Here is a 14421-nt window from a genome sequence, read left to right as displayed (position 1 = left end):
CACCCCTCTCAAGCAACCAATGACTCAACCCAGTAGTCCTAGCAAAAATTAAAAGCCTGACTTTCGTTTCCAACTTCAACCAGTCTCTTCTTTTTTTCCCCTCATTACCCAAGACTCTAACAGGCAAATCTCTTCACACACTTTGAAAATTTTATACTCCTCCTTTATTATGCTCTCAGATCTGCACAGCATCAAATAGCATTCAAATAGCTTGTTGAGTAATGAAAGGTCAGACACGTCTGTCTGGTCTCTTTCAGTATATTTTAAAGTGCTTTTGTTTTTAATTAAAAAATATCTTTGCTTCCACCTTGTACATCTGGTTGAACTACAAGAGCTGAAATGAGAACAATTACATTTGCTAAGAGGGGGTATACATATCATTTAACTTAAGATTCCAAGTGGAATGCCTTAAGTAAAGAATGTAGACTCCCCTGCAGTCAACAGAAGCAAGATCAGTGCTGCCCACCCCCCTCCTTGGAGCCATCCTCATCAGCTTAATAAGGGAGGTCCCTAACTAAAGAGGCAATTAAAATATTTCTCCTTAATTGACCCTCAAAATATTTACATGTTAAATTCTACCAAAATGTTATGCTCTATTTAAAATACAGCTAGCTAGCTGCTATGATCAACCACTGAACACACACAACTACAGAAAAAAGTTAATACAGCTATTAAATATTTTGCATTTAACTCCTCTTAACACTCAACTCCTAGTTGGCCTCCAAATTGCTCTCTGAATTGTAGATTAAGGCAAAATTATTAACCTGTTAAATGTGTATTTATTTGCCTGAATGAAAATGCACTTAAGATAGATTTCTAAGAAACTGAACTATGTCACTCTACCTGCTCCAAAATTTATAATTGCTCACCTTCACATTAGGAAAAGCATGAGATAGTACAAAAGCAAGTTTTAAATATAAGCTGATGATTTCTGAAGCACCTAGAATGGAATTCCTTCTTCATTTCACTATATTGAAATTCCCCCTAGGCCTTCTCCCCATCCCCATGTTCAGAAGAGTGATCTTAGAGAGAATCAATCATTTACTTCACAACACAACATATAAGACCATCTATTTCCACAGGCATATATTTTTGAAACGCAAAACCATTTCACGATTAAAATGTTGGCAAATTCAGCACCTTCCTTCTGCTGGTGATCCAGTTGGATGAACCAGCACTTTTTCAAATAATGTCATTTATTTTAAATGAGATGCTGGGTTCCATGCTATTTTATTTCATACTTTTTATCAGTGACATAATTCAAAGTTTGCTGGAACCAGTTTTCTGAGTAGACTACTTTTACTCCACACTGTTTATGAAGGTAAGTTTTGTAGCAGCTACAGAAGTAGCATTTGTGTGATACCACACATAGGAGAAAGATAGATTATCGAACATAGTCAAAGTTTGAAAAGACTACTCAGCTGCAGCTGCATGGCTTGCTGCACACAAGCCTGTGTCAAGAAATGCTAAGTTGTAAGTACATTTCAAGTAAAAAAAAATGCACAATCTAATATTTTTAACCTTGTTACAATTTAGCTTGTAATACACATTAATTATCAATTGTATCTTCCTTGCATGTAACTCTTAATTTTATTTGATTTACTGGAATGTCTGCCTCTCAATATACAAAAATTCGAAACAAAATTTGGTACTGAGCATTTTTCAATCATGCCTTCAGTGTGTTTAAAGGGAAGTTTGTGTTTTTCTTTGACTACCTCTAAGTTGACAGTTCTTTTAGTGAATTGCTGCTGAAACAGACCACAAAGTGGGCTCAGAAAGAAGAAAAGGTCATTTTGTCATGAATATGCAACTTTAAAAGCCAAAATGGAGTCATTAACCCTTTGGTTTCCAGATTTAGGAATAGAGGTAATAGAGTCCTAACTACTTCACCAAGCAATCATTCAAGTATCTTACTTTTCCCTATTTATTTTCACTTAACCAATTTAAAAATCTTAAAAACAATGACAGCAGGTAGCCCTGTCAAGTCATCACTATCATTTAGAATTGAGAGAAGACTCAAGTATTTGAAACCTTGAAAACACATTTTTCCTGGGTTGAATCTTGCTTTAAAACTCAGATGACTCCAAGTGTCCCAGCTCCATGATGCAGAGTTTGAGAGGAACTGAAGTCTCCTTTAACAGATATCATCTTACACTCCAAGAGAACGTGTTTAGCCTACCCGACTTCTCCTAGATACAGGAAGTCCCAATGACGAGCCATTGTCTACATCTCCCATAAGGAAGTCTGAAACACTGCCAGAAAACAAAGAATTGTGTTACTTCATTACTTTATCTCACCAAGCAATTCTGAATCACTGAATTAAAAAATTCAGATAGTGTTATTAAGCCCTTTAAAAGTTCTGCAAACCATTTTTAGTAGTACTCTTATATTCTTTGCAAGTTCTATACCATCCTAGATTTCCTTATTAAGAAAAAAACCCAAACTGACAAAAACCCAAAAGAGTAAAATTGTTCTAGATGTAGCTAATTTAAATTACTTTATCAGAAAATAGTTGTCCAAAAGAAAATTAAAAGCTTTTATTATTACAGCTCCACTAAGTTCTTTAAAAACTCCTTCTGTATTCCAACTTACACGTTTCCAAAGGTGAATGCCAATGTTTCAATGGAAGAAAATACTTCACTGAAGAGTTCTCTCTTGTTTTCTTCATTAACTTCTTTGAAGTTCACCGCTTGCAAAACAAAAGAAAAGAAAGAAAAAAAGAAAACCAAAGGGTGAGCGGTGGGGCCAATTAAGCAAGTTTACCAGGCCTAGAGACAAATTTTATACACAAAGTCTCCTACAGAACATACAACATTATGTTTTTCTGAATAATTGAAAAAACATAGTTTTAAAGAAGATTAGTAAGAAAGTAAACACTAAAGGAAAAAAATTAACACAATCCAGATGCTTTCCACAATGAAATCAGATTACTCTTGCACTTCCTGTATCTTCCCACTAAGGAGCAGCTTTGTGTGAAAATGTTGGTAATGCATGGACAACAAAAACAGTCATTTACCAACTAGAGACAAATCACACAGCAGCACCACCAGCACAAAGCAGCTCACAAATGCAGTCAGATATTGGAAAAGCTGTTTCTTTTCTGAGCAGAAATTTCAGAATTCCAAACAGAAGCAGTAGGGGTGCCTCCTCAACTGAATGCAATCCAGAACACAGCATTTCTGGCTTGAGTACAGGCAAGCAGAAAGCTATCAAAAGGTGGTGTCTGCTGCAAAACCCTTCCATTTATTAGCTTCATAGTCTGGCAAAAGCCCCTCGGTTTTTCTTGTTTGGGGGAGAAACTCACCATAACTATTGGTGGTCCCAAATAGGAAGGAGTGTTCCTGAACAAACTAGATGGTTTAAAGTGGTGATCAAGTACTTAACCACTCAACACAGCCTTTAGCACACTTCCATGGCAAGCTAAAATAATGAGACAAGAATGATTCATCCAGAGTTTCTATTAACAACTACTAAACAAGAAGAGGGAGGGAGAAAGGACAAGACAAAAAGCACGACCATTTTTGTCTGTTTTCAACTTAACTCCATAATCACCGGTGACTGGGAGATTTTTTGTAGAAAAGCTGCATACATTCCTTTGAGCTGAAGCTGTATCCTCTGGAGGGAAGTTTTTCCCAGAGTTACATTGTGAGAAATGACAACTTCACATTAGTATTTTATTTTAAGTTTACTTTTTAATTTTTTTTAAGCAATGCAATATTCTTAATTCTCTAGATGTGTAAGTCACATATGCTCACACCTATTTCAGAGATACTGCAATGACACACGTGCAGGAACTCAACCCACATCACAGATTTTGCAAAATCTAACATGGTTAATTTGTCTTCCTTACATTTCAAATACAAATAGAATACAATGACTTGTAGAAGTAGCAAAAATAAAGTAATGTTAAAACGTGGCCCATTCTATACAAATTTTCTCAGCAAATTAACAGGCTTTAATCTTTAAAAGTATTCAAACTTCCTGCCAGGTGCCTAAATACTAATGGGTAACAAACAAAGAAAGTACAGTAATCTGCTCCCCCATTAGACTTCCTTTGTGAAAGGAAAAGTTTTTAACCAGTCAAGTAACATAGTTAAATCCATTCCTTTTTACACAGTATGTCAAGAGACTTGATAAACATTTCAAAACAACTATTTTCTAGACAAAGCCATTACAGAAAATACATATTTTTCTCATGGGCTATTTTTACAATAACTTGCAGATAAAAAAGTAATGTTGTAATAAGCCTACAGCAAAAAAACAATTATCACATATTACAATAACATTACCAGTCTCTGTTGACACAACTCACTACTAAATTACAGCTTCTCCTACCTCTTCGTTTTGCTACACTTTGTAATTACACAAAAAAAATGCCTCTGGCACCTTTATTTGAAATGAGATTTGATAAAGCTCCACAGATGGCTTCTTTTTAAATAACTTTGTAAATAGCAGTGGGTTTCTTTTTTTTTTTAATTCAGATTAGTTGAAACCCTCAACTTTCCAGAAATAATGCTGTGTATAACTAAACTTTGCATTCCAAATCATCAAGCAAAAACAGCCACAATGAGACCTATTGATTACCAGCTCCTAATGACTGGAAAAATCATTTAACAGCCGGCACTAAATGCAAACTGCTTCAAAATTAGAAGGAATTAGCACAAATTGTCTTTGCATTCAAAGCACTTACCATGGAAACATTCGCATAGCTGCAGTGTCTTTGGAGAGAGAACACTTCTTCCACTTAGTTAACAAGACATTAATATAGAGAACCTTTCCCTAAAGAAATGCCGTCTGTTTTACTCTGCCTTCCTGTTCCAGGAAGAGTTTTGTTAAGCTTTACACTTTATATGCCAAAGAAATCCTTTCTTTTCAGGATCCATTGCAGAAGGAATAACAAGTCTCAAATTTTTCAGATTTACTTCTTTTCTCCTGAAACAGGTTAGTCTAATCTCTTAGTAATTCAGTAGAATACCACCAGCTTTTTTCTAGCTTACCACCACTGGAATGCTGATGTACTTAACGTCAACTTTAAACCACGCACTCTCTTTCCCCAGGACATCCTGACTGCACACAATAGCTACTGACAACAATGAACTATAGTAATCTTGCCATGTCTGGAAATGACAGCTATCTATCTATCTATAGTTCTACAGATTTCAAAGTATACAACTAGACAACTCTTAAGCAAGATTTCAGGTGACACATAATGAACTTCAAAACACCATATGACAAGAGATACATTAAAATCCAAATCCAGTACCAGAAATGCAAGCTTGTAGTGGATCTCTACTTCCAAAGCTGTCTTCAAACTGAGGTGGGTTTGGCAATCTCATCAAAATGCTGCAGTAGGCTGCAGTTTCAGCTCTTGGGTCATGCCACCAAAACTTTTTTCAATTTCAATTTCTGGTTCCCCAGACCAGGCTGGGGAACCCAAAACAGCCATGAAGGTTTTGGAAGTGAGAATCCCAGAAGCTGAAGCATTGCCTGAGGACATTTGAGCGATGCTTCTAAAATGATGAAGAAAAAGCTGACAGCTGTTAAGACTGAAGGGCAACCAGGGCCTTTAAAAGGTGATGGATAGTTCAGTGAGCTTGCAGGCACACAGCCACGGGACACAGCCATGCTGGAGTCTACACGAGTTTGCTCACTGCCTCAATCCTGCTGTCCACACACACATGCAGGACTGACAGCAGCAAAGCTGCCTTGCAGAGCCTGGACAAGCTTGCAGAATATGCTTTTAACAGGTCAGTTTTCTCATACATGATAGATATATATGGTAACATCACCATGTATTTTTTTTAGACAGGAATACATTCTCAATCCATGCTTTAAGCTGACTTATAAGAAGTAGGCAACTGGCTTGACTTCTTGGAATTGAGTACCTTTGCAACCAATTTTATCTTTAAACTCACAACAATGCTTTCAAAAACCTTTCAGAACTATTTCAAAAACAAAACAACCACCCAAGCAAACAAAAAACTCAACAAAGACCAAAAGACCACTCCCTCTCTGAAAACAAAGACTTGTAATACTTCTTGTTGTTACGTCTCATCTTCAAAAACATGTAAAATAAATGGGGAGAGGAACATAAGTAAAGAGCTATAGTATGGAAATTGGAAAGAGGCAGAAGAATATTCCTGTATCCTAGAGAGGATCACCAGGCTGTCTAAGCCCCACTGTTCTACTTTTAGTTCTTACTACCACATAATTCCACCAGCCTGTACTTACTACCAGGTTTGGCAGCCTCCTCAACTCGAGCTGGATATCAAAAAGACAATTTCAAAGAACTGTTTCCTACTCCTTCCATAATCAATTTTGTTCAGAATGTACATCACAAATACACCAACAAAACTGGCTACTTCATCTTGTTTGAGTTATTTCTTTCTGATGCAGAGCTACAACAAAAAAGCCTATGCCTAAATAGGAATTTTCTACAAGACAAGTGTAATTTTCAGCTTTACCAGGGATCAGTCTTCATTCTAGTGATTAAGCCAAAGGGTGTAATTAAGAGCAGAAGAAGAGTACAAACTTGAATTCAGCATGGGATCAGAACCATGTACTCTGGAGCCATCAACTATTTAAAGGCACTGAGTGGAAAAATAACAACTATGAATATGATGCTGTGCCAGAATGGGAAGTGACTTACAGAAATGGGAGTCTAAACAGGTTCCAAGCAAGAATCTTCAGTAAGTTTCAATTCTTTCCGGTCAAGTGAGGTGTCATTTTAAAGACATTTTTCATTAAGCACTCAAGCAAGCATATATAAGTAGTAGAGTCCAAAGAGGCCCAGTGAGGCGTGTTATGTCCAAGTTATAACAAGAGAAATCAAATGTATCATGTCCCACTCTTCTCACCACTATTTTCCCTCAACCTCAGTCCAAAATAGTACAAAAGTCTGACAAGTCTATACTGCCAAGCATGATTCTCTGTAGCAAGATTTAGATAATATGTTACAGCTAGTTTTTCCTTCAATCTGCCTAAAAGGAAAAACATTTGGATATCCAAAGCAGAACCAGGAGCACCTTTGTATCATTCCCATTGTGGCCCTGAAGAATGGCCACAAAGCTTGAAAAAGGGTCACAAGTGCTCTAATTTTTGTTAGCCTTCAAAATATTCACATTTGCAGTAATCTAAAGGGGGGCAGTCTATCATTGCACTGGACATTATGAATAAAGCACGGTGCAACTTGTCATAGTTATCAGAACACCTAACAAGATACTAAGACTTCACATGTCACTAAGGTTGCAAAGTTATTGTAACTGATTTAATGAAGAGCAAAAGGCATTTGTTATAATAGCAGTATATCCCTAGATGAAGTTCTAAAGAAAAACTGGATTTGAAACTGTGACATTATTCAAAGACTTAAAAACCAGGAGGTGGAATCACATGTAAATCCCAGCTTGTTTCTACTTCTTCCTCTCCTAAATAAGCATCAGAATTTTTCCACGCCAGGTTAATTTTCTTCCTAGTCATAAATCCAATTACAGAGTGCTTCCATATCTTTTTATAGTTCTGTCCTCCAATGACAAGAAACAGATGAGTCACATGAACTTTTCATAATGTCACATTAACAAAGACAGGGAAGCTAAAGGAAAAAGGATACTGGATATGTTCTACCAGCTCCTCACATTCTTGTAGCTTCCTGTTTATTCAAAAGCTGCATTACCTCTGGTGAAGTAACCACAGAGAAAACCTGTGAACGCATGTGTTACACACAGGTCAAAGAAAGCAAATCTGAGGTCTGATATGTTTACAGTCACCACAGTGTGCTGTATTTTTATTTCTGCTTTCTCAGTACCAGCTGTCATACACTTCAGTTTGAATATAAACTTGGAGCAGTATGATCCTCAGAAAAAGAACAGCTGTAAAAATCAAACAGGTGCTAAAGGCAAACTGCCTTCACATTTACCACAGATTATGTTGGGGGAAGGTAGTTTGTTTTCATACAGCAAAGGCTTCACTGTTCACAGAGAGGGAGGACTGAAGAACTAGTCAGAAAGAGACCTGAAGTCTTGAATCTCCCCATTTCCATCTCTAGAGGTGTGACAAATACAGCACTGTGTCTGAGCAAACACAAAATCTTTGCATCAAAGTACCTGTTTGCAGCAATGGCTACAAATATGGAGGCAGTACTGACTGAGACCATCTTTAATGTGATCTGAAGTTCCCCTTCCTTGCATTTGTGTGACCAGATCACATAGTCTGGATCACAGGAAAGACTATTTGCCACAGAGCGAGTTTGTATTTACTTTAGCCAAAGGCCCATAGAATGGTTTGGGTTGGAAGAGACTAAAGCTCATGTAATTTGACCCCCCTGCAATGGGCAGGGACAGCTTCCACTAGACGAGGTTGTTCAAAGCCCAATCAAATCTGGCCTTGAACACTGCCAGGCATAAGGCATCCACAGCTTCTCTGGGCAACCTGTCCCAGTGTCTCACCACCCATACAACAAAGAATTTCTTCTGTGTATCTAAGATAAACATGCCCACTTTCAGTTAAAGTCTTCCCCTCTTGTACTATCACTGCATGTCTTTGCCAAAAGTCCCTCTCCAACTCTCTTGTAATCTCTTCAGGTACTGGAAGGGCCTCTAAGGTCTCCCCAGTCTTCTTTTCCAAGCTGAACAGCCCCAAATTTCAACCTGGCTCCACAGGAGAACTCTCTGATCATCTTTGTAACCCTCCTCTAAACTTGCTCCAATGGGTCCACATCCTTCTTATTCTGGGGGCTCCAGATGCAGTAGTCCAGGTAGGGGGTCACAACTGGGGAGTAAAGGGGGAGAATACACTGCTGGCCACACTGCTTTGAATGCAGCCCAAGATAGGGTTGGCTTTCTGGGCTGCAAGAATATATTGCTGGGTCATGGTAAACTTCTCATCAACCCATACCCCCAAGTTCTCCTCAGGGCCGCTCTCAAGCCATTCTCTGCCCAGCCCATGCTTGTTTGGGATTGCCCCAACCCAGGAGCAGGACCTTGCTCCTGGCCTTGTTGAACTAGACGAGGTTCACACGGACCCACCTCTCCAGCCTGTCAGTGTCCCTCTGGATGGCATCCCTTGCCTCCAGCACGTCACCACACCACACAGCTCGGTGTCATCAGTGATCTGGCTGATCCCACTGTTCTTGTCACTGACAAGGATGTTCAGCAGCATCAGTCCCAATACCAACCCCCAAGGGTGCATTATGGCACTTCGGATCCTATAGCAGGAGTCTTACAGCTAGATTTTCAAGTAATTTCAAACCATTGCCAATGAGAAAATTATTCACAGAGTAATACAACTAAGAGGAGAAAAAGCCAAAACTTGAACTTAGCTCCAGCTCAAGAACAAAGACTGTAACCAGAACATCAACTCCTTTCATGCCTTTTTCCTTTAAGAAATGTCTTATCATACAATATCATACATAAGATAGTTCAAGTGAGTTATGGCTGAGCACAAGCTTTTCTTGTGCACCTGAAGTACAGCCTTAGAACTTGACTACCTTGGACACATTTGACAGAAAACTGGAAGACATAACTATGCTGCTTCTGTTTAAAGCATCCTTCTTAAAACAATAAAGGATGGTGCTACTTTCAAAATTCTGTAATTATGCAATATCCACTGTGCTTTCCTAAGAGTAGTTTTTCTTTCCATAAATAATGCAATCCCCCCATGACTGTAGCTCCTTTTAAACTCAATATATTAACGGAGAGTAAAGTCCACAATACAAGTCTTTCTCGCATATTTCAAGTGTAAACAACTAGATTTGTTCAGGGAAGAAAAAAGTATTTGTGAATATCTGCATTGCCAAAAAAAAAAAAAAAGGAAAAAGCTTTGTACTAAAATTATTTCTTCTTTTCACAATCAAGGTAAATGAATGAACTAAAAAAAAACCAACCAACTCATTCAAGTAACAGCTACTCATAAAAACAGGGAGATACAAAAATATATAAGAAAAACTACAGAATACAAATGCATCTGCCAAGGGTTCAACCAATCTATTGTATGACAGAACACTACACATCAAGAAGAGAAAAAGTTGGCATCAAATTCAGAAGGCTGCAAGTACTCTGCAGGAATAGATTATGTAATTCAACAAAGTGCTTAATTCTCCACTTCTGAAGTAAAAGCATAGGAGAGAGAACAGATGAATCTAGATCTGGAAAACTAGCTCAGTACTAGAACTACACATAGTGACCTTGGAGTAATCGTGGACTTTTAAGGTATACATAAAAAACTGACAAAAAGCCAACAAAATTATGGACTCAAAAGCCTGAAAAGCAAGACAAAGAAAATTATTCTACTACCTTACCTTGTGAACTTTGACAGCAGACTGATTAATATGGGGCATTTCACATCAAGAACAATACTAATAAACTATGTAGTCCAGGGAGAATAGATGATATTGCAATGGTTTTTGAAAACGTAATTCAGCAAATGCTGATGAGATACAATTTACTTGCATAACTTAAGTCACTTTTCCTCAGCATTTCTTAAATTGTCCTGTGTCCACTGAAACTAGGGCGGAGTAGAGGACAGTTATATCACCAGAGCAGTTAAGCATGGAAACACCTTGACTAAGGTAGAAGAATTATGTTCACTAAACAATTAACATGTTCACTAAACACTGACTACCACTATGTACTTAACTCTCCCCATGACCAACAAGGAAACAGCGCCACAAGGGATATTCTCTGTGTTTCTCCTGTAGTGTACAAACCTCTAAAGCAAGTCCAGAAGTTACAGTCCTGTCCCATGATCATTTGAAATACCAGGTACAGAACTATAAAAACTCTATGTGTAACAGGAAGAAAATGTGAAGTCGTCTCCTAGTACCTGCCAAGATCAAACAAACTGGCAAAGCTTCCTATCAATAGGAATAATCCATAAGAAGCTTGGAAGAATACAACATTTAGGAATCAGGAAGCTAAACACATGAGCATTTTAACTGATATTCCCACTTTACTGAATCAACAATACATTTCAGATACACCAAGATAAATAGGAAACAAGAGGGAAAGGCTTAAACAAAGAAGAAAAACTAAACTCTGTGTCTCTGAAGGAAGATATCTTACATGATTTAACACTGAAAAGTGGTAGAGATTTAACCCTAATCAAAGCTGGTTCCACAGTAATATACCAGACTCTAGAGTAGGAAGAGCTGAAGTCAAAGGTTACACAGAGAAGGAGCAGGTTTCTGGGGCTGGAGAATTTGAGTGCTTCACTATTTGCATTTGTCTGGCATGCCAAGAACTGCAGTAGCAAAGATCAACAATAGAAAGTACCAACACGTCTGCAATACTTTTTCTTGTTGCTGTTGATACCTTTATTGACACATAGCTATGATCCACTTATGAAATTTTTAAGTGTTCAACTATCCAGATTTGGATTGCTCAGAGATTTCTTCACCTGATATAAATATTATCCCCACAGATTCACAGAATTAGGCAAAGATTCTTGGCAAATTTCAAAGTGGATAAATGCCAGGTTTATTACTCTGTGATATTGTTCTGTGATACTCAGATAAAGGAAGCTTAAAATAAAAGGCTCCTGCTTTTAAAATTCTATGTGGGTTTGCAGTTAGCGTCCTATAAGCAGAATTTTATCACATCAATGAGAGAACAAGTTACTTAATATTACTCTTCACTTAGGGAAGGCACTTTTTAAACAAGTATTAAAGCAATACTCTTAAAAAAACCCAGTTTCTTCTATATATGTAGAATTCTATCTATAACCACAAGCCAGAGTCAATCAAGTCACTAATTACAATTTTCCATCAATATCAAAGGTAGTAATTCCTTACCTTTTACTTTTGCAATAACTGTTCCTGCAGCACTAAGAATATCAACTGAATTCAGAGTCTGATGTTTATTTATCACTGCTTTTAAAACACGTAGCAACTCCCCCAGGCGTTCATGTACTACTTGATGTAGACCATCATGATTTTCTGAAAAAAGTAAAGGAGAAACTACGTTAAAACAGTGAATTAACACCCAATCACATTAAAAACCACTTTGATGGTATTCAGTTGCATGGAATTCTAGGCCATATTGAAGCTCAACCTACTTAGAATAAAGAAATTGTTAAAAATATAGTTATAATTGCAGCTGCCAATAGCAAACTTGCAATATTGTACATCATTTACACAAATTTATTTCTCACAAAAAGTCAAGCAAGTATACTTTAAAAATAAAGTGGGAATTTTACACCAATACCCTTAGGTTTCTAAATTAAGCCATTATCTTTTTCTCATGTAAATTAATCAACCACCATTTTGATAATTACATATATGAAAGTATCAACAAAATCAGATTCTGATTTTTCATTAAGTAATTCTTCACCTAATACAAATTCAACACCATTTTTGTATGCTTGTAAATTAAAATTTCTGGCAAATGTTGGCTAGTTTTAATCAGCAAAATCTTAAACATCTTTAGTATACAAGGCTAGATCTAAAAAGGTCTGTCTTTAAGCATGTCAGTCCTGATAAGCTGAACACCTAAATTAGGCCAAATCAGAAAAATACTCAAACACACACTCCAAGATGGTAATGCTTTCTATAGCACATGCCTCTTGCTATGTGCCTCTAAATCCCAACCCCATCTTAGATTTTTAAAAAATACTTCTTGTTGCATCCATAGCACAGGTTAAACCACAATCTGTTCTGTCACAGAAGAGGTGCTGGTGCATGGAATTAAAGTTTCTCATGTGCTAGAGTGCTGCGTTGCAAGTTGTGGTAAAAAGCTTTCAAATTCAGGGAAGTCTAGCTTATGAAAAAGAAAAAGAGGATCTAATACAAGCTGACTCACTTCCCCACTGAGCAGAGCAATTCTGTGTTGTCTGTGGCCATGATAACAAACAGGTCAATACAGACAATTACAGTACAGTGCAAATTGATCTAGTGTTGCTCAGAGAATAGTTTCAACTCAGAGCCATTTTTTCTGATGACAAGACATTACATTTAGGCTACAGGCACCCAAATTTTTCTGAGGAATCCATAGTACAACATGACAAATCAGTACAGTAGATCACTGCTGTCAGGTGTGCAGGGCCTACACATGAATTTTATATGTTTGTACGAGGTACAATAGCAAGCCTCCTAAGGACTGCTGTGCTTCAAGCTTTATTCCTCTACATGCCACATATAAGGAGATTTTTTTTTTTCAATTCACACTGGCTTATACACCGTCAAAGGAAAAAGCCTTGACTCAGGAAGTACACTAAGGTAAAACCATCTACTATTCACCGGCACTTTTCCTGTGGGACAAGGAAGCTCTATCTGTAACAGGACATACAAAAGTCTAGGAAAATCCATCTTGCACAGCAGTAAATTAGCAAAGTTCTAAGTAACTTGTTTAAGAAACCAAGAACAGTTGTGGCTTTAGCTTCATAACTACTATACTTCACACCTACATATAATGATTTTAACTGACTCAAGCACAGCTAAAGCAAAAAGAATGTCAAAAGCCTGGTAGTCAACATGGCCATGATTCTGTGCATCCACATTAGCAGAAGCTAATGCAGCGGCAGAGGCTGTTGATGACAAACACACATTAATATAAAGGCATACCTATATAGCTCTGAGTTTGGAACTTAATGGGGAAAGAAATCCTGGCTTGGAGCAATTTCCATGAAAGCAACAATAGTGGAAGCTGTAATCTTGGATAAGAAACGATTTATAGGGGATATGAAAGAAGACTAGAAAATTTAAAAAGGCATGAAAATACCAGGTAGAATCAATTCCTTCTCCATGTCTTTCAATTCTATGTAACACACCTCAGATGATTAAAGTGAGCAAGCAGGAGTTTAAAAACAGAAAAGGGTGATTCCTCATGTAAGAGACCTGTGGACTTTCTTGCCAAAACACAGCATCGACACAAGAAGTTTACATGGAAACAAGGAGACGCTGGACACGTTAAGTTTCCCTGTGAGTTACTGATGAGTCAATAAATGCCCTGGTAGGTCTGGTTGGGAGTTCTGTACCTTGCACAGCTGTGGATGCTGCTGCTCAGAGCCTAGACCAGACTGGCTGCTTTCAGCAGTCCAGTTCCCCAGCACCCACGACTGCTGCACCACAGCTGTTCCTACACACGAAACATAACTGCTGCGTCTGAATTAATTTAATTCATTTTGAATCTGTCTTCACAACTTTTCATTCAACTACTCCACACTTTATTCTGCTGAACTACCAAGCACTGTACTAAACCAATTTAACTTGCAACAGCTCAAGAATTCTACTAAGCAAAAACAGTTCAGAGTATATGGCCAGCCTCATTTTTACTCTTCTCTAGCTATTCAATTTTGGCAATCATCAGAGCTCAGATGACGGGTTAGACACAGCTTTAGCCTAAGCCAGTATGGCCATTGCCATCTTCTCACAGACAGAAAAATTTTATAGCTGTCAAAATGAAAACAAGTAATTTTAATGGTACCTTCAGGCTT

The 14421-nt window shown here is 37.6% G+C and overlaps 1 protein-coding gene across 9 annotated transcripts in view; it reads right to left on the bottom strand.

The window, feature by feature from the left end:
- ARHGAP29 (Rho GTPase activating protein 29) overlaps positions 1 to 14421 on the bottom strand; it is a 52278-nt gene that overhangs the window by 16473 nt on the left and 21384 nt on the right. For 8 of the 9 annotated variants that reach the window (XM_014250891.2, XM_088060447.1, XM_014250892.2 and 5 more), the window contains exons 3-5: positions 11783 to 11926; positions 2593 to 2689; positions 2180 to 2252 (exon numbers count right to left, since the gene is read on the bottom strand). In XM_014250891.2, coding sequence (XP_014106366.1) covers positions 2180 to 2252; positions 2593 to 2689; positions 11783 to 11926 — 314 coding nt within the window. Of the gene's footprint in view, positions 1 to 2179; positions 2253 to 2592; positions 2690 to 4690; positions 4873 to 11782; positions 11927 to 14421 lie in introns of those variants that run through there. The other variant, XM_088060449.1, reaches the window with a different exon arrangement.

The sequence above is a fragment of the Pseudopodoces humilis genome, chromosome 10 (assembly GCF_049639895.1).
Source record: "Pseudopodoces humilis isolate 2021_Gansu_Grassland_sample_001 chromosome 10, ASM4963989v1, whole genome shotgun sequence".
Classification (NCBI taxonomy): domain Eukaryota; kingdom Metazoa; phylum Chordata; class Aves; order Passeriformes; family Paridae; genus Pseudopodoces; species Pseudopodoces humilis.
The sequence above is the reverse complement of the archived record's forward strand: the minus strand, read 5'-3'. Positions and strand labels throughout refer to the sequence as shown.